Consider the following 27,077-nt stretch of genomic DNA (forward strand, 5'->3'; position numbering starts at 1 on the left):
GGAGCCGTGGGGGCGGGGACCGGCTCGGGCCCTTTAAGGAGGAGCGCGGGGCGCGGCCCAGGTGAGGGGCGGGCCCGCCGGGCGGATCTGCGCTGCGCGCCGGCGCCGGCCGGGGAGCCGGATTTGGAGCGCTCGGTGCCGGCAGGGCCGGAGGGGGCGGCGCGGCGGAGCCTCCAGTGGCCTCGGACGCTCCTCCTAGCCCGCGGCCGCCGCCCGCCTCCGCCTGCGCCTCCAGCTCCGTCGCGCCGGCCGGCCGCCACTTCCGGCCGCTCACCTGGGACGCGCTCACCTGGGACGCGCTCACCTGCCTCGGGGCGCCTGGGCACCAGGATGAAGGACCGGCTGGAGCAGCTGAAGGCCGTGAGTCCTGCCGCCCCCGGGAACTGGCGGGCCGGGGGCTGCAGCTGCGCGGGACCGGGCCTTCCCTTTGCTTCCCACATCGGGGCTAGAGGGGGGCCCCCGTGCGAGGCTTGAGCTCCCGGAGCTCCAGCCGCATCCGCGCCCCTTCCTCACCCCCCTCCCCTCCTCTTAGGGGTCATGTGGCGGTGATTCATCCCTGGGCTGCGATTTCCGTGGATGCCTGCCGCTCTTCCCCCGCCCCGCCCCCTTCCTCCAAGCTGGACTGTCACTCCGGAGCTGGGGTCCGCGGGCCGGGGCTGCCTGAGCCCTGCGGGATTCTCTGTGAAGTCAGGGGTCACCTCCACCTGCCTGCTACTGCCTGGCACTCTGCCCAGGATCGGCCTCCTCTTACCCTCCTTGTCTCCCTTAGTGGGGCGTCGAGTCAGACTGCCCCTCCCCTGGGTGACCTCCTGAGCTGGGAGCTGGTCATGTGCCAGGAAGGGCTTTGCTCCCCGCCATTCCGAGGTCTATAATTATTAATTTCTCCCCCATCCTTCGGACAGCTGGGCAAAGGATCCGAAGATAGACTGTCTTTGGTCCCACTGCACTAAAGCTGAAAAACTCAGCCTACTTAACCCTTCCGAGCTTCTCTTTCCTTATCTTTTGAGTGAGGATGATCATGCCTTAGAGATTTGTTATGATATCAAATGACATAATGGGACTTGATGTAGAGAATTGTTAAAGCGTGGGTATTTGAGTCATTGACTCATTCTACAAATAATTACTGAGTACATTCTATGGGGCAGGCCCTGTGCTAAGCCTTGGGGATTGGGTGACACAGGCTCTGTCTTGATGGAATTTTAAATCTAGCCTTTGGCAGATACAGAACAGTCCCTCTACCTGGGAGCTTGTTAGGTAGTGAGAAGTCTAGGCCTCTCCCCACCCCCGCCCCACCTGGACCTACAAAATCAATCTGATTACTTAGGAATCTCCCCAGTGAGGCAAAACCACATTCAGCTTTGGGGAGCACAGGAATATATAGAACTGGGTTTGCCTCCTGGCTGCACTGCTTACTCGGAGCCTAGTTTTGTCATCTGTAAAGTGTATGCTTGTGAGGACTGATAGTGAGAGAGCACACAGACCCCTTTTCAAGGTACAGAGCACAGATAGGATTAATATACGGTAAATATTATGCTGGTAGCTGTAAAAGCTCTTTGGAAAAATCCAGTCCTCCTACAAGCGTGAGGGACTGCCAGGAGGGCATTGGGTTGGTATTTCTTTCTCCTCCCTTGTCTCTGGTGGGACCTTCATGCCCCCCTCGCCTGCTCTGCCAGCTCTGGGTCTTAGGGCTGCAGAGGGGGCCAGGGTGATGGGGAACGGAGGATGCAGAAGGCACAGCTGCAGAGAGTGGGAGGGAGACTCCCTGCCTCCCGCTCGCCTTGTCATCTGAGCCTCATAACATCCTGGTCACTGACGGGACAGATTTTATTGCCCCTATTTTCATACAAGAGGCAAGTAGAACCCAGCTTGGGTAGGAGGGGTATCCCAGAGCTGGGCAGGGCACAACCCGGAATGGATCCCAGGCTCCTGACGCTTTCCACCGGACTCTTTTTTCCTGAGGTGTGCTGGCTGGGGAGGCAGGGAGGAAAGAGGAGTGTGGTTTTGAAGCTCTTCCTCTATGGGCCAGCACACCCACCAGTCCTAAAACAGCGCTGAACTGAACAGGGGGCGGAGGCAACTCCCTTCCTTGTGTTAGAAAATCCCTTTGCAGAGGAAGATAGCCCACAGCCCCTTTTAAGCCAATTGTCAACAAATAGCAGAGAACTTTGAGTTCTGAGTTTCCTTGCCAGGAAAGCCAAGCAAGTCCCTTTGGGTTGGTTCCCCGAGTCTCATTGTCACCCTCTGTCAAATGGGGCTTCTCCTCCAGGGAAGGTCAGGGTGCCGCCCTAGTGTTTTGGAGCAGAGAGGACCAGGCCGCAGGTTCAAAGGTTCTGATTGTCGCCCAGCCACTGAAGAGCTGTGTTCCTTCTTATCCTTTATCCTTCTGCTTCTCTGTTCCTCTTTTGTTAAACAAGAACTTTTGTTCACCTCAGAAGCCCCTCCTGGTTCACGTCTTCTGTGAGTTCTGTTCAAGTTTGCTTGGATTTTTGTTTCTAGTCCGCACCCCGCCCCTATCCCCCTGCGGGTGAGAGGTGCCTTCCCTGCAGCAGGGTAACCCTCCCTCTGATTGCTTTCATCGGTGAAGGACATTCTTTACCTTGCGAGAAACCCGTTTCAGGTGGAGGAGTCCTCTGCAATCTCCTCTGTGGGATCTTTCTAAACCTTTAGGGGAGGTGAGCTGATAACTGCCTCCAGATAGTGGGAGGGATGTCACGTGTGGGAGATTAGCTTTCATCCTTGTAGATAAAAGGAGATTGAAGTTGATGCGTAGAAAGAAGGACTCTGCACAAAAGCTTTGTCAGTAGTGAGAGCTGCCCAAGGACAGACTGGGCTGGCCAGAGAGGTTGGGAACCCTCAAGCTGGAGGTGGGGGGTGGGGGTGGCGTGAGGCAGGAAGCTTGTGGGAGGTTGAACATTGTAGGAATTTGAGCAGTGAAGACAAATGAAAAGATTTCAGGCCCTCATTCACCCTAATGATGTGTGGATGCTTTGTTGTGTGTGAGTCGGTTCTAGGTGAGGTGAGGCTCTGAGGTTTCCAGGACCGAAGTCTCAGGGTTGCACCCATAAAGTGGGTCATTGTACGGTCCCCCCATAGTGCCGTTGTGGAAGTTGAATGAGATAATCTGAGATAATCATCGGCCATAGGACATGTGAGTTCCCCAACCTGATCTGCTGGGAGCACCGTCCACACTGAGGGGCATCCCTTCCAGAGGCCAGGGTCACAAGACCTGACTCATCCCTTTCCCTGTTCTCCCTGGTAGGCTTAGTCAGCAGCCTGCTTCCCCAGGGAAGAGGACAGGCTCGCCAGGAATGGGCACTGCCTATCCCCAGCCTGTCTCACAAGGCGGTTCTTGCTGATTTCTCACTTAGCCGACTTTGGGGTCCTTGGAGTCCATGCAGTTCCTGTCCGTGCTCCCTTTTCATTCCGCAAACATGTACCGAGCACCTGCCATGGCCCAAGCACCAGTGATGGGTATTTGGCTTTACTGGCGATTACCGCCTGTTCTGCATGTTTGTAGGAAGTTCACAGACAGGGAGATGCGGGAGAAGCAGAAGATGACAATCCCGTCCTTGGGGACGCTACAGTGGGAAGAGCCTGTTGACTGGCCTCTGGGGACAAGGCACTAGAGAGTGCTTGCCAGAAGGGATAGTTAGCTGGTTTTGTTGAGACCAAGTCTCATCTCTCCAGGACACGTAAAATCTGAGAGGGGAGGCTCGGGGGTTTTCTGAGCCACTCTCCCACTCGTGAGCGCTTCCCTTCTTCACCACGATCAGTGCTTTGGGACTTGTATGTGCTGGAAAGGCTCAGCCTCATCCTCTTGGACCTCTTCCTCCTGGACATCATGTTAGACAGAATTAGGACACAGAGTCTGGGTCTTAAAGAGTAAATGGTCACGTATGAAAGAAGAACCCAAACCAAAGGTAGGTTATGATAGCAGGGAAGCCAATGATGTCGGGAATCGAGGTCAAGGACTTTGGATCCCCTGAAGTTGGCCTGTGAAGGACTAGAAATAACTTGGGATACACCGGGCCCTCCAAAGCAGTGCCAACAGGGACACACTAATGAAATCAACCACGTGGGGCTCGAAAGGCCAGACGGACTCTTTTTTCTTTCTGTTCTGTCTTGTGTCTTACTGCATCCCCCAAAGGCTTCTTGGCCTCCTGTTGCATTTGACGTTCTGGGGTCTCCTTGGGATGGGGGGCCCAATGGTAAGGGTTCGAGGGTAACCCCGTCAGAAGCATAGGGCTGTACTTCCCCTTTAAAGCTTACTTCATTCAGTAAATACATATTGGGCTCCTCTGGTGTGCCAGGTGCTTTGGCTCATAACCAAATCTTGACATCCTGACTTGAGAATCTCTTGATGAAGATTCAACTTAAGAACCTTTTCACTGAGCTTCTGTCCTTTAGTGATAAGATTTCTCACTGGTCAGTGGTTTCCTCCTGGGAGGATTCACCCCATGGGAGAGCGGTTGAGCTGGAGCAGACAGGAGGCCCCACGGGGCTGAGTGACAGGGGATTGAGCAGGGATTACGGACTCATCAGCCAGAGGCCAGAAGAGAAAGCGCTTGGACGAGAGAAGGGGATTAGATTTATTTTTGTTCTGGGAGTGAGGGGGAGGCCGGGGCCTGGCAGAAGCTGGGGGAGAAATGCTTGTTTGTGTCATGCTCTCTCCCTTCTCCAACTATCAAAATTCCTACCTATCTTCCCAAAACACATTCTTGACACTCCCCTCCCTAACTGCAGCCTGGATCTCCTCCTACCGTTCCAGGTGCCCACATGGTCTGCACCGCTTTGTAGCAGATGCCTTTCTCCTGTGAGGCCAGTGGGGTTTTTGTCATCACGAAGCAGGCTTGAAACCACCTTCATTTGTTTTTTTCATGAATTGGACTCTTTGTCTCCTAGGTCCTATTGTCTTTGAGATTGATGATTCTAGGGCCACCTGGCTGGCTGGGACTCCACAGCAGACTATCCTTAATCTCAGGGTTGTGAGTTGAGCTCCCACTGGGTGTAGAGACGACTTAAAAATAAAATCTTAAAAATTGTTAATTCTCTTCCTTGTTGTCACCATATCATCAGCTGCTGTAAAAATGACCCTTTTTTGAGCAGCTACTGACTCTCTGACAGGACTTGTGTTAGGGGCCTTATGGACGTTGTCTCTAACCCTGTCAACTGTGCAAGGCAAGGTGATGGTTTATATTTCACAGGTAGGGAGATTGAGGCTCAGATTTGATTGACGTTCCCAGCTAGGAAGTGTTGGGATCAAGAATCGAATATGTCTGGCTTTTTTAGGTTTTCCTGCATCCGTATTTGATCGTCTCCCAGCCACACTGCACTGCACGCCCCTTGATGCAGTGGCAGAGAGGAGATTCCTGTGGGGCTCCAGTGCCTGGCACTCTGCGTGGTGGTCATCTAGCCAACATTTGTGTATTGTGTATTGACAAATCCACGGCTTGGCCCTTACACAGCCCTTACTCATGATTATGGCTTCGGCTTTCCTCTCCAGTACCTATAGGTTGGTGAAATGCAGCATTTACTCAGGAAGCCTGTGACTTTGCTTAAGAAGCCAGGGGTCACTGATTCCACCCTCAAGGACAGGATGGTCGAGTTTTGAGGCTCCTTGCTGTTCCTAAACCCTCAGCCTGGTTCATCATGGAGCATGGCCCCGTTCAGAAGGGCAGTGAAAGAGAAGATGTGGATGCCACGGGTGAAAATGTAGCTCAACAGAATTTTTCCCCTGGCAAAGTCTTAGACACCTCTGAATGCTCTGGTCCAGGGTCACCGCGGGGCAGCCTCCAGACCCTGAGTGGGCAGCACTTCCCACTCCTCGAACTCTTTATACTTGCTGGTGGGTAACAGCAGGGACCGAGTGTTGGAAGCTGCCTGCCTGGTGTGTGTGCTGTCTGGGGGAGCACAGACCATAGAGCCCCCAGCAGGGAAGGCTGTAGACCATGCATCCAGTGAATGAATGGGGACAGTCTGCACATGAGCTGACTTGGGATTCTGGAGCCCCCGAGGGGCCATACCTACAGCCACTTGGACTTCAGGTCTATGTGGCTTCCTCCTGTCACCAGTGTCCTCAGTCTCCCTGGTCAGGTCAGCCGGTTTTCTGGCAATGGGCCATTTCCACAGCAGCGTTCCCCTGCGGGCACTGTGAATGCGGTTCAGCCTAAAGGAGGTGAGGGGAACAGCTGCTCTCTGGGGTGCTTAGCTGCTTGGGTCAGGGCAACTCAGTGGGGCATTGGGCTTGCTTTTTTAAAAAAATAAACTTGTACCTTTGGACTAATTTTGGATTTACAGAAAAATTACAGAGACAGGGCAGGGAGACCCTGTCTACCTGCATCTGGTATCTTCCCTGGATAACACCTTCCATTATGATGGTGCGCTTGCCAAAACTCAGGAACCGGTATTGGCCTGTTACTACCCACTGAACTCCAGACTGGATTTGGATTCCACTCCTTTTCCCACGAATGTCCCTGTCTCTGACCTGGGCTCCGGTCCAGGACTCCAGATGGCAGTTGGGTGTCCTGCTTCCTTCACCTTCCCTGGCCTGTGACGGTTTCTCTGTCATTCCTTGTTTTCCACAGCCTGGTTGGTGTTTCCATGGCTTGGGTGTTTTCATGCCTTGGAAGCGTGTTTCGGGAGGCCAGCGCTGCATGCCTGCGCGGGGGTGTAGTGGCAGTTGGAGGCGTCGCTCGCGGCCATGGGAGCAAGGGCTCTCCTGGCTCAGGCGCTCACCATCTGCGCCATCTTGGGCAGGTTGCTTGGCTTCTTTCTGCTTTTATTTTCTCAGCTGTAACATGGGGAGGGTCCCCAGAAGATCGCTGTCGAGGTTAAATGGTAAAGGTAAAGTGCACGTCTTAGACGAGTCCTCAGCCCGTGGGGAGCGCTCAGTAGATGGGAGCTCGGGTACCTAAGTGTTCTAGAAAGATCGTGATGGGATGGGGCGGAAAGGAAGTGTTGAGCAGGAGGCTGGGGATGAGTCGAGAGGAAGATGGTTTTAGTTCCTCCATTCTGTGTCCTTGAGAATGGGGTGCTGTGGGGGTATCGGAGGGTGGGGTGCAGAGGGAGAGGAAGTCAGAAAAGGCTGGAGTAGGGGGCAAGAGCTGGAGGGACCTGACCCGTCCAGGGAGAAGCAGAAGATATTTTTCAGTTTCTTTGAATGGCTCCTGGGATGTGAGAGGACACAGGAAGAGGGGTGGGCTTCTCACTCTGGTGGCCTTCCTGCAGGTATCCTTTGGGTAAACCTACTCATCTTTTAGCATTTCCCCACGGGGTCACCTTTGTAACATTCTCTAATAGACATCTCTCCTCCCCAGGAAGGAATCCCCTTAGATTCAGGCAAGGTTGGGCACCCCATCTTCGCCTGGGTGTGTGATTCCTTCAGTGCTATCCTCGCTCAGCATGTGGAGCTGTAAGGACCGGTGTGCCTCCCATTGGAGCTAGTGAGGTCCTGGAGGACAGGGCGTGCCAAGCTTGGTCTGTGCATCTCCAGTGTCTGTACTGTTGTCTGGCAAATGATGGTGGTTCAGTAAATACTGTTGGGTGAGTGAATGGATGGGACTTCATCCTGTGGGAAAGAGGATGTGTGGCTGTGGGGTGGGCTGTGACATCCCATCATCTCTCTAAGTTCATGCGCCATGAGCCCAGTGGATTGGGCCAGCAGCGTTCCATCCTGGCTTTGTTCCATGTTAGCCGTGTGATTCTGGACGAATTAACCCCCTACCACAGATTCCTCATCTGTATAGACATCTACCCAGAGGACGTTTTCCCCCACCTCCTTTTCTTTGGGTGAACTTCCATCCCTTTTCACTGTTCCTTCTCCAGACCTAGCTCAGGTCCCGAGAAGCAGAAACAGTTGGCAGTTAACATGGTACTGGGAATGAAACTTCAATGATTTTTATATCCAACAAATGGAAAGCAGGATCTTTTCAAACACATGCAGAAGACTGAAAAATACTGACCGTGTATGAAGACAAGAAGAAAATATATGTCGGATTGCACAGAATATGAAATCTTTTAGGCCATGTTCTCTGATGATGACATAATAAAATTAACAATACAATAATCCTCCCCCCTGCCCCACCCCCTCCCCCTGGGATGCTTACCTGCTTTAGAAATTTAAAACATCTTTCTAAATAACTCTTGGATTAAGAAGAAACCAAAAAGGAAATGACAGAATGTTTAGAGTGATAATAAGAGTAGTGGATATCAAAATTTGCTAGAAGTTGGCAGAAGCTTTATTTCTTTAAATGCATATTCCAGAAAAATGACTTCATTCAAATAAATGAAGGAAGTTTCAGTTCCGGCTGAGGGACCTTCTGTCCTCACCTGAGAATTGGTATTATTTATTTCTACCACCTTTGGTAGAAACTCTGTTCAGAGGACACAGGCCCGGTTCTAGATTAGGTGGCGTGGTCTTGGGCATTTAATATGTACACAGCACTGCTCTCAACATTACATGTATTGACTCATTTAATCCTCACAACAGTTCTGTGAGCAGATTCTTCATGTTGCAAAGGAGGGAGCCCCACCAGAGAGGTTCAGTGACTTGTTTAAGATCATACAGCAGCTGAGCTGCAGAGCTGGATTCTTAACCTGGGATGTCAGATGTGTCTGTGTGTCTCTGTAGAGGTGTGTAAGATTCATAGGATTTACATACGTGGATAAATTTTAAATAAATAATTTATTTATTTTGGGGGGGGGGAGAGAGAGAGAGTAGGGGAAGAGGGAGAGAGAGTCCCAAGGCAGACTCTGTGCTAAGTGTGGAGCCCGATGTCAGGCTTGATCTTACGACTCTGAGATCATGACCTGAGCCAAAACCAGGAGCCTGTTGCCTAACTGACTGAACCACCCAGGCACCCCTGTTCTGGTAACTTTTTCATTCATGTGTATAGATTAATCCAGTTCACAGCATCCCCAAGCAGGAGTGGGAAGGATCTGCGGGTGGAGGTGGAGGGCAGGGACCAGAGCGCTGGTCCCCGCAGACCCTCTGTCAAGCCCTCCTGCTGCCCCTTACTGGCCAGAACCCCTGTGGACACAGTGTTTAACTGCCTGCTCGAGAGGTGGCTTCGTGTCAGTGACGAAATACACACCTACAACAAGAAGTAGTGTTGTTGAGGCAGAACCTGTGGCGTGGGGCCGTCAGGGACTGCGGGTCCTGTTCGGTTGTCCACGGACTCGCTGGCCTTGTTGGCCAGCCTGGCCCCGGGCTGGTTCCTCAGTTCTTCGTTTTCCAGACAGGGCCAGCGTGGGCCTCAGGTTACTCATCTGGAAGACATCTTGAAAGTAAAAGTGCGAGGCTCACTAGGGTGTTGTTCACCGTGGATTTCCTCTTGATTCCTCTGGCAGGCTTCGGTCAGAAGGGGAAGTGTCCCCCTGGAGGCTTTCACTGGAAGAGAAAACAGGCTGGGAGGGAACATGGGTGTTGGAGAAGGGCCATCGGCCGCTGTAAGTGGGGAACACGAGCACCGAGTACCTCTTGAGAGCTGACACGCTTACTCAGAATTTCTGGCTCTTTTAATTGAAGAAGAGGGACTGGAAAAACCAGATGTTGGGCAGTGTGTCATGGGTGTGTGTGTGTGTGTGTGTGCGCGCGCGCGTGCACACTTAGAATCCTCATTGGTGCTTTTTGTCTCTGGGAATCCACAGCCCTCATTCCAGAGGGAAGCGGGTGGGGGAGGGGGCGGCAAGGACAGGGAAAGTCTCATGCCATTGTCCCTTTGAATTTAATCGGGGCAGAATCCGGGTTTATGAAGAGGAGTGTGTAGCTCCCAAGCAAAGAGCTGTTCCCGCATGTGGAGGAGGAAGTGTACAAATTTGTGTTCACCTGCTTGAGCCAGGAGAGCCCTGCCCCCGCTCCAGCCGCAATCCTTTAATACCCTACTGGGGGAAGTTAAGGACCAGATGTCCCTTCCTAGTCCAGACTGCTAGTGCCTTCCCCTCTGAGTATTTCCCTCATCCCGGGCCTTCTGGCATGTCCCGGGACCCTCCTGTCTTCCTGCGGCCTGGCAGCTGTGGCAAGGCGGGAATCGGGGACGTCTTCATTTGGGATGGCTCCCTGTTTCTTTCTTTGTCCCTCCCCTCTGTCTTGCTGCTCTGATGTGTATGATCCTTGAGGAATGGCTGATGATTTAAACTTACATTGCAGCAATATTGTTTTTTTTTAAATTTTTAATTAACATGCTGTCAAAATATGATGTTATCTTAGTTTCAGGCGTACAACACAGTGATTTTGATAACTCTCCGTGTTACGCAGAGCTCACCACAGTAAGTGTGATTACCCTCTGTCCTCATACAACCTTATGACAGTATCCACCGTAATCCCCGTGCCATACCTTTCATCCCGTGGCTTATTTTATAACCGGAAGTTTGTACCTGGAAAGGAGGGAGGGGCTTGCTTTCTCTATCTCTGTGCTCCAGAAGGCATCTATTTGTTGAAGCCTGTGGTTTCCTGGCCAGCTAAGCTTGCTGGTTTGCCTGTCCGCTTCCTTTTTTCTTCCTTTCTTTTTTGACAACAGGACTCTTCAAATGCAATGTTATATTCAGCCCTGGGGTATAAAGCAGATAAAAGGGAAGGTGTGCAGATTTCAGAGTAGGGAAGGGCCTGCCTGCTTGGCTCCCCGTCCCTGGCTTCCCTGGGTGGTTTGGGAGGCACATCTCGAATGAATGTCCTGGGGTTCCACAAAGCCGGCCTGGAGAGCTAAGCTCCTTACTTGGTGAGAAAACCCAGGCTTAATGAGACAAGCGCCCAGCTGGGCTGCTGCTCGCTCTGGTTGCTGGTTGCTCTGGGCGATAGGCCGCTTTGGGAAGGTGCACTGGAATAACAAGGGCGTAAGACAGACAACCCAGGTGTGAGCGTAGACGCTGCAGATCAGTGGCTGGGAGACCCCGGGAAACTTTAGCACGTCCATGGCTTGCAGGTCCTCAACTATAAAACATGGACGGGGCTCACTGACATGATGAACGTGAAGCAGCTAGCGGGTCGTGGCCAGGGGTCTGTGGGGGCGAACAAGGGGGACCCGAGGTTAACAGAGAAGGCGATTAGTGCGGAGTGAGAGGAATTAGGGCTTTGGCCCCTGCACTTTGTGCTCTAGGGCCCTGAACTCTCCCCACTCTGCAGAGGAGGTTGTGGTCACGGCTCCTTCACAGGACTGTGGGGCACATTTGGGAGGCAGGGGTGGGCGACAGACCCAGCGCTGCCCCCTGGTAGATCTCCCATCTCCTGGGGTGGGGGTGGGGTGGGGCGGGCAGCAGGAGGCTGTGCCTATGGGAGGGGGAAGGAAGTGGCCGAGCTCAAGGTTCTCAGAGTTTCTGCTGCGGCCCCACGTTGCAGTTCCTGCAATGTTCCTGTTACCACACGCCTTGATTCTTTGATAAAGATGGTGAAGTTCTTTTCTTGGCTGTGCTCAGTCTTGTGGGCCGAAGAGAAAGGGTGCTGCATGCTTGGGGTCCCTGAGGCCTCAGTCCAGAGAGCCTTGGCTGTGTCAGAAGGGACAAAGGGTCTCCCTGGGACCAGTTAGATCTCCCAGTGTAAAAGCCTGGTGGGAGTCCCCATGTCCCACGACTCCGGATAACCCGTGATGACAGGCTCTTGCTTGGATTCTCTGACCGGACTCAAGCTGTGCTGTTGTCGTTGGTGTTGCTGTGTTACATTTTTGGAAGTGGCCCAGCCTGGTGGGAAAGACTCTGCAGGGGAAGATGGGAATCAAGAAACCCGAGCTCGTTTCCTGGCTGTGTCCGTAACTCAGCGTTTGGCTGTGGGCCTTGATTTGCTCATCTCTAAGTGAGAGAATTTGATGATAGAATCTGTACAGTTGCCTTCAGCTCTAAGAGTCATGTCTCCGCCCCCCCTTCCCCATTTAAAGATACTTAAATTCAGGTTGCAGCTGTAGAGAAGCTGGCTAGATCTTCTGTATGGCGGCATTTTTGAGTTGTAACTACATGCTGTCTGTTGCCTAAGGAACTTTAAAATATTATTGAATCCTCACAGAAGCATTGGTGGATACTATTATCCCTATTTTGTAGTAAGGAAACTGAGGCTCAGAGATGCTAAACCAGTCGTGTAAGGCTTGGCGACCAGTATGTGCTGATGTGAGCCTTGGATCCCACGTCATCTGGACGCCCTGGAGCCGACCTTACTGTCCTAGCTGTTAGTGTGAGAACTTCCTTGAGGGAGGAGAGCTCACTCTTTTAGACAACATGTCTTTACAGCAAGGTGATAGGGAAACTGGTGTGTGCCCAGTGTTGTGCTGGAGACCTTCCAGATGTGCTGTTTTCTAATGCCCATCAATGTCGTAAGGTGTGTAGTGTTATTACCACTTATAGGTAAGAACCCCAGAGCAGTAGGAGACTTGATTGGGGTCTCACGGCGAGCAAGTGGTTAACAACATGTTTTAGACCCAGGTTGTGAGTTTCCAAAGACTTCTCTTTTCCTGGCTCACACATTCTCTCACTGGAGATGGAGCAGTCTGTGCCTCCCTACCCACCAGGCCTTCTCCAAGCCAAGAAGTGATGTCTCGGATGGGGGGAAGCTTTGTGCAAATTCCAGGGGCCTCAAAGATATATGCTACGACGGACTGCTAGGTGGCTGCCTTCCATGCTCCAGGACACAGTTGTTCTCAGCTTCCAGAAACCTCCCTCCGTCCATGCCAGGGTGGTAGCCTCATCCCACTGCCATGACGTCTGTAGAGAGGAAACTCAACAAACACTTGTTAACTCACCTTCCCTGAGGAAGACTGGGACCTTGTTTTCCAGTGAGGGTCACAGAGATCCTTCCCGGGACATGGAGCTCTCTCTGGAGGCTGCCAAGAGGCCCACGTACTGATGATAGTTGATAAAGGAAGTGCTCTGTGTCCACTTTAGAAACTGCTGGCTAACCCCGGAACAAATAATGCATTCTATGTTAATAAACAAACAGACAAACAAACAAATAGAAACTGCTGAGTGCAGGCTGCATCTGTGCAGAGGCTAGTCTATCACTGGGCTGAAACTGATTCCATTTTTTTACATATCTGGCCCCTGGTCTGTGCTCAGTATACACCTGAATGAATGACAAGAGCCAGTTCCTCCAAAACGGAGTTTTTGAAATATTAGAAGAGTACTGTTCAGCTCATTGGAGGAGTGCTAGGAACCTCTGTGGAACATGCCGGAAGCCGAGATGCCGCTTCGGAAGGGTAGAGGCAAGGGTGACTGCAAAACCAGCAGGTGTCTCTGTTGGGTACTGCCGCTGGCCGACTCAGCTCTGCTCACTGTGCCGTTCAGATCCCTCAGGGAGCCGGGGTCCGGGTCGGTCCCCTTTACCTTCCCCACACAATTCTGGGAAGGTCCTCTGCACAGAGGAAGGTGTTCTGGGCAGGCAGGGACACTCAGAGTGTCTGTGACAGTAGATGAGGCAACCCTGGCCCTCAGGGTTTACAGCCAGGGTGTGGAGGAGATGAAGATTGATCAGCGAAGGAATAATTAACAGTAGGCTGTGCTGGGTGCGCTGAGACCTTAGCGGGGAAGTGTCCGGGAAGGCACACAGAGAAGTTGGTCTTGAGATTGACTTTTAAAGGCTAAGTACAGTTTTTCCAGCTGGTCCTTGTGTGACATTTGAGCAAATGAAAGAATGGTGTGTCCTCGAACAGCCAGGAGTTGCCAGTGCCTGGTCTAGAGAGTTCACCCTAGAGGGTGGCGTGTGGGTGGGGCCAGCCCTTAATGGGTCCCTTGTGCTCTTTTAGGCAATGGGACTTTCAGTCCTGGAGGAGACGAACAGAAAGAATGACTTTTTAGGAAGTCGATTTCAGGGGCTGTAGCACTGCCCTCGAATTTGGTTTCTTGGAATATGGCTGTCAAGTTTGGGTTGCTGATGGTTCCAGACAAGCCAGAGAATGCCACGATGGGGGAGCCAGCTGGTCAGAACAGACTCTGCAGGTGTCTGGAGAGTCTCAGATTTCAGTGGGAATTCCTAGTAATTCCATCATCTGTTGAGGGTGGGATTGGGGGGCGTGGGTGGTGGTGGTGGTGGTGGTGGTGTGTGTGTGTGTGTGTGTGTGTGTGTGTTGGGGAGGAGATTGGTAGCCGGGAGAGAAGAGAGGCCCCTGGTGGGTTCAGAGTGTCTGGGTGACACATCTTGGTTTAGAAAGCCCCCTGGAGGTCGTGGAGAAGCAGGTGTAGGGGGATTGCCGCTCCCCACTTCTACTGCCAAGGACCTGTTTTCCCTCTGTGCTTAGAAGTGGTCAGTGTGTTGTGTGGCGCTGGGGAGAACATAGAAACAGCTGAGGCCCTGGATGCTGAGCAGGAGTGGAATCAGTTCCTTTAGGTAGCCGTTTTATGATTTTGCAGAGGAAGTGGGATGAGATAACGCTGGGGTCCCCAGGGGTTGCCGGGGGCTGAGGGGAGAGCTTCCGTTTCCTCATAAACATGCGTTCTGACAGGGAACAACACACAGTGCCGGGTTTTTTGCAGTAGGTGGTTTATGAAAACAGGAAAATCTTTGCTCCCACTGTGAGGATCAGAAGCGAGTGCTGTGGAGGAACCGAGGCTAGAAACTGTTCCAATAGAGATCTCTGGTAGGGCAGACACGCGTTTGAACACTGTGGGGGAAAGGGCTGGGAACATGGGGTCCAAATCCAAGAGACAGGCTAGAATCTGTCTCCACATTTTAGCTGTGTGACTGTGGCCAAGTTGTGCAACCTCTCTGTTTTAGGTTCTCCAACTGGATCGAGTCATAATACTACCCCTACTACTACGTACCCTACTACCTCCAACAACAACAGTAACAACAACGTTAAAACCTAGCATTTATTGAGTACTTACAGTATGCCAGGCACAATGAAAACATGTTTTAGCTTCATTGTCTCATTTCTTAACCACTCCCCCTTCTTTAGTGCATCGTCCACATTTTACAGATAAGGAAGCCGAGGCACAGTGAGGTCGGTAGCTTACCCATCCCTCCCTTTCTCCCCCACCCCACTGCCAAAAGTCAGTAAGCGGTGCAGCTGGGGTTGAAGTGCAGACAGTGTGAGGTTGGAGTTTGATGCCTCACAGAGCTGTTCTGAGTTTTAAGGGAGATCCTATATGTATAATGCTTAGTATGGGCGTAGCGCCGGTTGGTGCCCTTAGCCCCGTCTCGGGTCCTGAGCCTCACTCTGCTCCTTTCTGTCTCCCACAGAAGCAGCTCACACAGGATGATGATGCGGACGAGGTCGAGATTGCCATTGACAACACGGCTTTCATGGATGAGTTCTTTGCGGAGGTAGGAGACCGTCTTGAATGTACATGAGGAAACTCGGCTCTTTCAAGGGTAGCAAAGGATGGTCGATCTTTTTCTGGGGTGGGGGCGGCCAGGTCAAGCAGTTGCCCAGAGATTCTCTTCCATACATACTTGGGAGGGGCTGGATCTTTAATCTTACTGAGAAAGTCAACGGAGGGTTAAATTATACGTAAAGAGATGTTTTTAAGGTCTTATGCTACATGACACCATTTTCATGATACCCTTTCTTGCCTAAATTTTGTGATTTCAATACAGGATCAACCATGGGGGTCACGTCAAGAGTGTAGAAGAAAAAAATATTACATTTTTTGGTCCGTGATTCAGATAGATCCTATTTGTTGTTTCCAAAAACTCAGGCTCTTTAACTTAAGTCTAGTGATAACTGTAGCACTTAAGAAATGAGCAGTTTATGTTTTTGGAAGTTCAACAGGGGCAGAGATCCCCCTCTGTAGATCCACATAATCTTTGATCTCGAAGGTCCTCGTGGGGAATGCCGCTCTTCGATGGTGAGTGGTGGAGTAGAGTCATGGGTTCACATCTCAGCCCTGCTGCTGACCTGTGGTGGTTCCTTCCCACACATGGTTTCCGTATCTGGATCGATACTATAATCCTCCGTGGGGTTATCACGATGATATCCTGGAATGTTTGTAAGGCATTCAGTGTAGTATCAGACCTGTTCGGGTCTGATGGATAATCCTTCAAAACAAAAGCATAAAAAGTTCCATGATGGAAGTTTCTGCCATCATATTGTGGGTTTTTTGTTTGTTTGTGTTTTGTTTTTTTAATTTAGGCTTTTTATATTTTTGGAAAGAAGACAAGGAGCGCTACATTCTTTCCACAGGAAGAATGTGGGTACCTCCTGTCTCTAGGTCGGGGATGTGGGAAGTCGCCCTCTAGCTCTTGTCTAAATAGCGTGGCAGTTCACGGCAGGTCGTCTGTGGGAGTCGTTAGCGGGTAGGAGCGAACTGCAGTGCGTGCTGGCCTGATGGGGAAGTTGTCTGTGAACGCCCGCAGTTCCCCACGCTCTCCCTGGGTGGGTCTGTCCTTCTGGTGGAGGAGTCCTTGTGAGACCCAAGAGCACTTGAGTTTTGTGAGTCCAGTGCTGTCCCAGGTGTGGATCGTGGCAGGAACATGTCTTTTCAGGGGTGGGGAGGACCCCTGTAGGCACGGTAGCTTGTTCTGATCTTGCCTTGGAGAAGCAGAGACGTTAGAGAACATCTTCCCTTAGATAAGGAAGCTTTGCCAGAAACAGTGCTTTGCCCTGTGTAAGCCAGCGTGAGGGTCCCCGGAAGGCAGGGTCCCATGTGATGTGGGAAGATGGTGGGCCTCCACAACGTGGTCCCAGTTCCTCAAGCATTTCTTAACAGTTGATTTTGGTCCAGTCACTTAACGCCCTTGGCCTCTAATTCCTGCTCTGGAAATTGGGAATGTCAGTACGTACTTTCAAGGTTGTTATGGGGGTAACGTGGGTATCAGACATCCGGCAAGGGTTCTCTGAACAGACAAGTGCTGGCTGCATCAAAGTCATTTTTGGAATCTTAACAAGACCTCAAGGGCTGCTTTTCTTTTTTGCTTTCTTCTTACCAGATGCTTTTCTGTCATTGAGGAAAAGGAAAAAACAAAAAACAAATCCAAACCCTGTCATATTTAGGGTGGGGGAGGGGACTACACAGTGGGGTGGAAAGAGAGTCATCTTGGAGTTAAGTTCTTTATCTGCTACTAACTGTGTGATCTTGGACATGTTTCTTGACTTCCCCTAGTCTCGATGAGCTGGTCTGTGAAATGGGGAGCAACACAGTCACCTTGCAGATTTGTTGGGGAGTAAAAGAGTTGACCCCCAGAAAATGCTTTGTTTGGGCTTAGGTAAATGTCACTCCCCTGCTTTCCATCTGACGGGCCCCGTGAGGATCACGCCGCAGTGGGGCGGGGACGGGGGCGAGGGTTAAGGGTGGCCTTAACTACGTGGAAAGAGACTACGTAGAAAATCGTTCTGGCCCCGGGGGAGCACAGCAGGGGAGAGTGGAGAGTAGGCGCTTGTGTCCACGGGTCCTGGTCCAGATCTCAGTACCGCCCTGACCAGCAGCATGACTTTGGAAAAGTTGTTTCACTACCCTGAACCCCAGCTTCCTCTAAAGCAGGACTAGTGATGTTACCTGCTAGATATTATAAATGTAAATGGAGAATATACGTAGATGTATCGCACACAGTGGCTGACATACAGTATGTCTTCATCTGTTTGAGCTGTGCTCGCTGTTCCTGATGTGTTTGGGAATGTGGACTGGAAATAGCCTTGAAAGTGGGATAAAGTACGTGCCAGGTGATGGGGGTTTGGACAAGAGGAGGGGCCCCTGCATGTGGCTGGGGACACACTGAGTGCATCCTGCGGGAGTAGAGCCAAATAGATGGCTTGGGAAGACACTCTTGCGAGATGCCTTGCTTTCTGGACTTGTTCCAGCAAGCAGGTCCCCGCGGCTGTTTGTCGAGGACTGAGTGTGTGAATCACAACCCGGTCAGAGGGGCGGGTGCAAGGTGCAGGTGAAGTCATGGGACCAGGACGTTTTCAGAATGTGCACTGCACCGTAAAACTCAAATGGGTTCTCCAGCTTCTCAGCTGTTACAGAAAAGAATTGGCCCTTGGGTCCCCAGGCCTTGGATGATTACGCCAGGGGCCGGTAAATGATAAACCTCCTATTAGTGTCTGATTTGTGCCTGTCTGTATTTTCTTTGCTCTGTTTGCTCAGTTGGCAGAGAGAACACATTTTCAGAGGAAACGGACCTGCCTGCGAAGGCAGAAGCATCAGGGGCTTACTCTGTATCTGTTCGACCGTTCACGAGAATACACACAGGCTTACGTCTACCACACGGCGTGTTAAGGGCTGGGACTAGCAACATTCTGTGTGACAGGGTCCTTTGCCCTCCCTTTATCTGGTGAGTCACGGAGATAGAGACATCAGGCCCCGGGGGAGCACAGCAGGGGAGAGCGGAAGGTGAGGGAAGCCCCGGTGGTTCTGAACTCCACCGGCCCCTCAGACTCACCTGCGGAGCTTCCCGCCTGTCCACGTGCCCGGTTCAGGGGGCCTGGAATAGCTTAGACTTCCAGGTCTTTGGGAAGTCTGTCCAGATGAGGATGAGTCTTCTGCTTCTGCGGCTGTGAACTGTGTCAGAGTGACAGGGGAGCCTTTGAAGGTGTTCAGCAAGAAAATGCTGGGCACAGACTGTGTTTCAGGAAAATCGTTCTGGTGGCAGTTCGTGGAGGGGGGGAAAGGCCAGCAGTGGAAGGACTAGGCGGCTGGCTGGTGCAGCAGCCTGTGGGAAGGGGGATGAGGACTCTGATCCAGCTCTGGGACCGTCTAGGGGTCATACCACGGCATTCCGTCTGGGGTGCTTTTGAGTAACTGTGGCTTAAGCAATAAAGGTGCATAATCAGTTCCCACGTGAAGACGTCCGCGTTGAAGTTGGTGCGGTGGGTTGGAGGTGGTGGGGGTCTGGGTCAGTATGTCTGTGATCTTCTTGGCTTTTCCCTTGGGACTGGGAAGTAGAGTCTGTTCTGATTCCCTGTTGCCATATGACAAATCACCCCAGTATTTAGGGTGTCAAAACAACTATTTTATCGTGCCGATAGAGTCTGTGGATTAGGAATTCAGGCACAGGGCACAGTGGAGGTGGGTGACTTTTGCTACATGATTTCCGGGGACTTAGTTGGGAAGACTAGAACAGCTGGGTGCTGGAACTTAAGAGTGACTTCTTTATTCAAATGTCTGCTGACTCAAGGGAAATCTCCATAGAGACCCTCCATCGGAGCGCCTCTGCCTGACCTGTCTCTGCAGCTTGGGTTTCTTAGCCCGGTGGACTCAGCATCCTCAGGGTCTCCTCTCTGTCACATGGAGGGTCAGGGCTCCAACGCAGGGTTCCAGCTCTGGAGGTCCTATGGTACATCACTTCTGTGCTTGGATGTCAGAACAGTCACAGGCCTGCCAGGTTCACCACAAGAGTGGTGCATAGATACCCCCTCTTAGTGGGAGGGCCGTTAAAGAACCAGTGCCACATTTTAAAAACTTCCAGAGCCATAGCTCCGTATGACACAACACCACCGTGTACCAGCATTGCAAGAAGTCAGAAACGGGGAAGCCAGAGCAGTCCCGGATCCTTTTATGAGGTGAGAAAACCACCCAGATCCTCTAAGTTGACTTCCCCTTGGGGCCCACTGACCAGCAGTGGATCACATGTCATGGCCACTGAGCTGGGAGGGGCACCAGGGATTGACGTGGAACTGATCCTGACTCATCGTTGTTTGGGGCTGACGACATTGCCGCCCAGGCAGACTCGAGTTCTGTTCACAAGAAAGGGCAGGGGCAGGGGATGGCTGTTTGGTGCATCAGAGTGCTCGTCAGGGGTGGTGAGCAAATATGTTTGAAAATGCTTCGTACTCTTTTCCTCCTGTGGGGAATTAAAATGTACATGAATTTACTAAAGGCTCTGAGATGTCCCATAATAAAGAAAACTGTTTAATTTGCTTATCTGAGCATTTATTTTTTTCACAGAATGCTTTCTGATGAATAACTTCTATTAGCAGGGGTGAATAGTGACGTTTCAGAAAATGCTATTATAAAGTTTTTGGTGGTTTTTTTTTTTTTTTCTTAAAGATTTTATTTATTTATTTGACAGAGATACAAGTAGCACAAGTAGGCATATCAGCAGGCAGAGGGAGAAGCAGACTCCCGGCCAAGCAGGGAGCCCGATGTGGGACTCAGTCCCTGGACCTTGGGATCATGACCTGAGCCGAAGGCAGCCGCTTAACCGACTGAGCCACCCAGGCGCCCCAGAGGAAGTGTTTTTAAAAAAAAGTCTGAGAGACTGTTTGGCAGTTCCAGAGGTCTATGAAGCTTGCTTGTCTCCCGAATTACTTGCATTCACTTATTTACTCAGTCAACAGACTTACACTGCGTCACGCCCCGTGCTTGGCCAGTGATGGCTGTGAGGTAGTGCAGGCAGGAGGAGGTCACTGCATCAGGGCTGGGACAGGTGAGAGTGCAGGGCGTGTGTGCCAGGGGCTGGGGGCCTGGCAGGGCGCAGCGATGCCTACTTAGAGGAACTGGAGGCAGAGGCATTTCTGCAGAGGCTTAACTTTCATTAAAACTAAGAACCTCAGAGTGAAAGTAACATGGAAACCTCGGGATCAAGTCAAATCTGGCAGGTTAAGGACTCTTTAGTTTCTTCTACAGGTGGAATATTTGGGTGAATCAGTGAGCTGGGCAGTGTGAAGCCCTCGCCCGTCGCGTGCCTGTTTGCCCTTCCTGGGCTCTGCTCTGTACTGAAGGTCACTCATTTCCCAGGTACCCTTGCCGGCTGGCTTTGGTGCATCTGCCCTAGGGGAGGCACTGACAGAAGACTCAAGGAGGAGGGAAGAGGCCATGGTTTTCCTCCCCAGACATGCCTCCTCTGTGGCCTCAGTTGTTGCTGGGGAGAGCCTGCCTCCATGGTGCCCGTTCTGCTGGGCCGCTCCAGCATGCTCTGGCTCCCATCAGAGGGCCCCTGGCCTTGGGCCCTGGTGACCCTGCTGTTGGTGATTTCCAGCATGCCTCACCGTCCTCTGTCCGGCCTCTTGGCCCTTCCATCCTGGGGGAAAGAATCCCTGCATTCTGTTATTTTGGCTAAAATAACTAGAGAGATTTTTGCTTTCCTGACCACATTTTGAGTGATACAAAACCAGAACGTACTTAATTGATTTGAGATTGTTATCTAAGAATACTAGTTTTCATCGGTCAGAATGACTCTGAGACTGCTCATTTCTTTTCGTTCGTGAAAGGGGAGTTCACTGGTTCATCACTAGTCTTGATAAAACCCCGGACAGACTTGACTTCTGTTGCTTGGGCTGAGACCTCTCTGTTCCTTCTAGTCTGTTTGTTTTCCAAAGCCAAGAAGCAAACAAATCAAAGAGGACTTGACTGAGAACTTATAAAACAGGAACTGTTTTGGATTCTCCTAGTTCTGAGGACTAGAAGGTGTATGAACCGTGACCCTTACAATCCCATTACTTTGTCACCGTAACGAGGTGGCACATAATAAATATGCAGGAATTAATTAATGTCTAACTGGGGGTACAGAGTATGTGGGAACTTAGGGGAGGCAGATACTCGTCCTTAAGTACAGTGGACAAAGCCTTCCACCCTCCCCCACGGCAGCACGCCGCTTCTCCAAAGAAAGGACTTTCTCTGCTTCCCATTATCTAATTAGATTCCACTGTCTCCTTAGGTCTAGAAGAAGGAGGCCATCCATGCCTTGAAAATAACTCCCTCCTTCTAGTTAGAGGGTGGTGATTAGTATAATCTGGTAGTCATAATTGGTTCCCTGAGGCAACACCCAACGTGGAGAGCGATTGACTTGCTGCCCTACTTGATTTCCTGGGGTGGCCGCAGACAGCATCACAGGGCATTTTGTTAACGCTAGGGATTGCTGGGAGGTGTAGATGAGGCGCGCTTGTGAAGGCAGGCACAGCGCCTGGTGCGTCGTACACAGGCAGTAATTTCTGGCTGTTCCTGGATTTCTCATCATTTCAGTTCACTTCATGAGCATGTACTTCTCGTTAAGCCTTTGACATGCGTTATCTCATCTTATCCCCGCAGAAACTCTACGGAGTGGGAAACAGGAAAATCCTCGTTTCACAGAGAAAAGAACCAGGGCTGGGTGTGTGTGTGTGTGTGTGTGTGTGTGTGTGTGAGTGTGAGTGAAGGGGGTGAGCGGATTGTTCAAGGTTATAAAACTGCTGGGACATGGAGCTGAAACTTGAGCCTGGCCTGTTTGATTCTTAACATTTTCTGAACTGTACTGTCTGAATGGCCACATTACAGACAAGTCATTGAAAAATACATTTTTAAAAATCACTTCAAAGATTTACTTGAGAGAGAGAAAGAGAGAAGAGGGGCCGAGGGGGAGTATCTTTACGCAGACGCCCCACTGAGTGCAGAGGCCGGTGTGGGGCTCAATCTCATGACCCTGTGATCATGGCGTGAGCTGAAATCGAGTCGGATGCTGAACGAAGCCACCAGGTGCCCCAAAAAATACATTTTGAAAAGTAACATATAATCAGTAGGCACTGAGGAAGTACTGGCTGCAAATTTAGCATGATGGTTAAAAAAGTTACAACTTTCAGATGGGTTCCCTCCATCAGCAATGATTCTTGAGGACTCTTGGTGCTTAAAGCTCTCTGTAGGAGAAGGAAGCAATAAGCCACATGATCCCAGTAAACAGCAACTGAGCCCGTCTCACAAGACAGGGAGTGGAACATGAGCGTTAATGTGACACTGGCTGAATACACCGGGACGAGGGAGAGAAGACAGAGGAGCCTCGCATTGGCAGTTCTTGCACCTCTGTACTTGGTTCAGGAGACAGGGTTTGGGGTCTAACAGACACCTGGTTTCGCCTCTTTCTGCAGCATGGCCCGCAGTGAGTGCCGTCCTGTGAGCTGCAGTATTCTCAGGCTACAAAAAGGGGCTAATGAGAGTGAGCTCACAGAAGTGTCCGCTTGTCTCTGACATGCAAGTTGGTTAAATCAGTTCAGTTCTTAAATATGTTCTTGTATAAGGTGATGTCAGGACACGGGAACAGCCCCCAACAAACACAAACAGCCCTGGGGCTTTGGGATTCAGCCTGGTAGGCTTCATACCAGGTTCGCTCCCCCACCCGCCAGTGAGGTTTCAGTTATCTGGCAAATGCACAAAAGAAAATAAGTTGCATGTAGCTGCCACCATGAAATACCCAGAAAGTCACCTTGGAGGAAAACCAGCACTTCCAAGAAAAAACAGAGACACCGAGTTCAAAAAAGGGAAGCTTTGTGATAAGCCAGTTGCCCCTTCTGAAGGTCTAGATGGCCTCTGTGATTGTTTGGTGAATTGACAGTTCCTGTATTACTAAATCAGAATCCCCGAGATGCCTCCAAGTGGTAGGGTTGATGGGGACAGAGGAAAGAGGGCAGCCAGCCCACACTGGGTGGAGGGTGGAGGAGCTGGGAGTGGGAGCCCGTGCTCCCTGGGCTGGGATGTCCCACAGGCAAGCTGAGGGTGCAGCACCCAGGGCTCGGCTCTCCCATCCATGGGGTCCATCTGCCTGCCAGTCTCCGGACATCTGGAGTGACAGTAGACGTGAGGCCCCGCAGCTAACAGCTTCCTATCTCATCTTTATACCATTGACCAAAGTTCAGATCAGGATGTTCTTTGCTTTATGAAATAATATTCCAGAATATATATTCTAAGACATCCAATCTGTTGAACATGCAAAATCTGAGGCCTTATGGTGTGTTAGATGTGTGAAACCCTTTTTGAAGTGGTTTGTGCATTTTATTCCAGACAGCCTTTTCCCTCAGTCCTATGTGATGTAATGGAATTACTTTGGCAAGACAGTCCCATGATAGAAATGGAACGTGGTGTGATGCAATGACCTTTTATGAGTTGTGAGAGATAAGGGAAGGGAGGGGCAAAGTGGCAATTTCTGGGTTGACCCAAGGGCCTGATTCTGAGGTGGTCACACCTCTAGAGCCTGCCAACATTCACAGGTGGTAACACAGACCCTTGTTAGCGATGGGTGGTCTGGGATTCTGCTAGAAGTTAAAGACTATAGAGAAGCCAAAAGATCAAGTCTTAGAAATAATGCAAAAAAGCATCTTAGAAATAATGCAAAAGTCTTAGAAATAATGCAGAAAAATGCAAAAAATGCTAATGCAAAATAATGCAAGTTTTAGAAATAATGCAAAAAACATGCAAAAATCAGGTTAGAGTCTGGAGTGCTCTAACATCCAAACATCCCTATTTGAGTGTCATCATACTATGTGACCTGTGATGTCCTCAACCTTTAGGTTCCTCACGTGGACCTCATGCATCACCATGGTTGGTTCTGCCAGCTGCGAACGTGCTTCACAAATGCGTGGGTAGCAATTTGTACTTTGATTTATACTCTGATCACACGGTTACATTGACAGTTCATCCTGCATCCTGAAGCAAGAGTCTGCTCTCGAACTGTGGTTCATCACAACCACTGTGTTTGTAGAGAGGCAAACTCCACGGTTCCACTGGCAGCAGGGCTCATTTGAGGGTTAGAAAACTCAAGTTTTATTTTTCCTGTTGTCTGTTAAATCTGGAAAGCTCTGACTAGGTTTTCAGACACAAGTGAATTATGTGCTGGAAGAAGGCATGCTGGACACTGCGTACTGAATTATATTTTACTGTAATCCTGACGGTAAGATCCTGCCAGATGGTATTTTACAAAATTTGTTGGTTAATTGCTGCAGTGTGGACAAGCCCGACCTTCTGGAAGTGCATCAGCTAGACCTGGAGGGCACTGAGGTTTGTGTCAGGCTCCTGCGTCAGCAGGGGCCATGGTGCCTGAGTGTTCGTGCATCCGTGTCTTGTGATGCTGGAAATATTTTATGATGTGCACCTTGCATAATCAGGAACTTTAGACAGGTGTAGAAATGGTCTGTGGCTGGAGCATCTGGAGGCTGATCATCTGGGGAAATCCAGCAGAACACGTGTCCAAGGGAAGCTCTGGCATCTCCTGAGGGGGCCATGCTTCCTAGTCTCTCGCTCTCTCTTCTTTGTTTTCACTCTCTATATTTATTCTCTCCCATTCATTACCTTTCTTTCCTCTTCCTTTTCTCCTCTCTGCCCTCTTTCCCCCTCTGCTGTTCTCATCCTGGGGATGGCTGACGGGTCTGCTTGATGGGGCTTATTGGCCTTGTCCTTGGACTCATCTTCATGGGTTTTCCCGGCTCTTCTTGTCTCTGGTCTGCAGCCTCCCATCCCAGAAGGGCGGATGTGTTCTTCACGAGGAGCAGCATGTGTGGGTTTTCAGTGACTGCTCTGGATGCTAGTTTATCTGGCCATGCAAAGGGCGCTTACCCAGGAGCAGCAGACTTTTCAATCCTCATTAGCTGTCCCACAAACCCAGAAGGTGGACAGCTTTCACCAGTGAGCTCTGCTAAGCTTTTGTCTCAGTTGTGGACATGTTCTTCCTCTCCCAACAAAGGCCATTGTCTTTGTGATTCTAGATCGAGGAAACTCGTCAGAACATCGACAAGATCTCAGAGCACGTGGAAGAGGCTAAGAAACTCTACAGTATCATCCTGTCTGCACCGATTCCTGAGCCAAGTGAGTGTTTCCTTAGAGCTGAGTCATCCAGCGACGGCCCTTGGCACTGGGACTGAGCCAGTCTTCCTCCTGTGAGCAGCAGGGAGTGTGTGCGTCGCCCCACACTGTGGACACACTGGGTGCTCTCCGTTCCCCTTTCCCTGCCTGAGCTCCCACCCCCAGCGTGGCCAGCTCTTGTCTTCATGGTCCTGCGGAATCCACGTGGCTCTGCTCTGCTCTCCTCCCGTCCAGCCTCTCTCATGCCTGCAGTGACGCTGACTGCTTCTCACGCCCCCCATCTCCCACCCTTGGCAGTACCTTTGCGTGTGCTGTTTCTCCACCTGAAATGCTTTTCTCTGTCCCCAACCAGATCGTGCCAGATCAGGGCCACCTTTTTTCCATGAAGTGTCCTCCCATTTGTTGCTGCCACCTCGGCAAACTTTCACATTTTTAGAGTGGGGCTTGAGGCTGAATTTTAGGTTCCTTAAGGACAAGGAATGAGCCAGACAGTATTATTTTGCTCTGAATTGATCCGTGGCTCCCTAGCACCTGAAGGTTAAGGCTGGAACATTTCAGTGGAGCATGTTGGAATTGTCTTGGTCACATGCCTGCCCTCCTCTGGACCTTTTCCTCCTGCCACCTCCCCACGTCTCCCTTACTTTAGCCAGATTGAACTTGGGCTGTTCCCCAAATAGTTCCTGTCTCATGTCTTTTACATGTTGTCCCTTCTCCCAGACACTCTGCTCTTCTCCTTTCCTGCCTGGTTAATACTCCTGCCTTCATCAAGACGCGGTCTTACCGTCATCTGCCTTTAGAAGCGTTTCCAGATCCCTCCAGGCTGTGCTACAAGCCTCTTCATCACCGTCCTGTGCACACCTTGACCAGAACTCACACCTTACTCCACACTGCACATGAGAACAACAGATTGATTCGTCCCTTGTCCCTTAGTAGACCCTGAGCCCCTGGAGGCAGGATCTCTGTCTTCTCTCTGAAGGCTTGGTGTCTAGCTCAGGTCCAAGCTTGTAGCAGGGGCTGAAACATGGTTTCTGAATGAATAGTGCTGGCCAATGCTTACTTTGCTCCATAGATCCTAGAACAGCATTGTGCACGTGGTAGGTATGTCATAAATATTTGCCTGAATCCCATGAAACTCTACCTTTGAGTTGAAGCCATCGTGGTAAACCAGATGATTTTCTCATAATTTAATTTTGTGTGCTGGAGAGTACTTGGGAAAGCTTTTTTAAAAAATTCAACTTAAAGTTAGTTAACATGTATATTGTGAGGCTCAGGTGGAGGTCAGTGATCATTGGTTGCATATAATACCCAGTGCTCATTACATCAAGGGCCTTCCTTCTCTCCCCTCCGGCAACCCTCAGTTTGTTCCCTAGAGTTAAGAGTCTCTTATGGTTTGCCTCTTTCTCTGTTTTTATCTTTTTTTTCCTTCCTTTCCCCTCCCCTATGCTCATCTGTTTTGTTTCTGAAATTCCACATATGAGTAAAATCACATGGTATTTGTCGTTCTCTGACTCACTTATTTTGCTTAGGATAATACTGTTTAGATCCATCCATGTTGTTGCAAATGGCAAGATTTCATTTTTTTTTGATTCAAGTAATATTCTATTGTGTGTGTGTGTGTGTGTGTGTGCCCGCGCGCACATGAACGCACGCGCACCCCACATCTTTATCCATTCATCCGTCAGTGCACA

General features: G+C 50.7%; 1 protein-coding gene across 8 annotated transcripts in view; it reads left to right on the plus strand.

Moving 5' to 3' along the window:
* The first annotated feature begins 81 nt into the window (after positions 1-81).
* The window catches only part of STX3 (syntaxin 3), a 42,267-nt gene continuing 15,271 nt past the window's right edge, over positions 82-27,077 (plus strand). For 7 of the 8 annotated variants that reach the window (XR_004289011.1, XM_032356802.1, XM_032356806.1 and 4 more), the window contains exons 1-3: positions 144-360; positions 15,152-15,235; positions 25,293-25,392. Coding sequence is in view for 7 of the 8 variants with exons in the window: in XM_032356802.1 (XP_032212693.1) it covers positions 331-360; positions 15,152-15,235; positions 25,293-25,392 (214 nt within the window). In the remaining variant the exon portion in view is untranslated. Of the gene's footprint in view, positions 361-15,151; positions 15,236-25,292; positions 25,393-27,077 lie in introns of all 8 variants that reach the window. The other variant, XM_032356801.1, reaches the window with a different exon arrangement.

This window comes from Mustela erminea, chromosome 9, assembly GCF_009829155.1.
Source record: "Mustela erminea isolate mMusErm1 chromosome 9, mMusErm1.Pri, whole genome shotgun sequence".
NCBI lineage: Eukaryota > Metazoa > Chordata > Mammalia > Carnivora > Mustelidae > Mustela > Mustela erminea.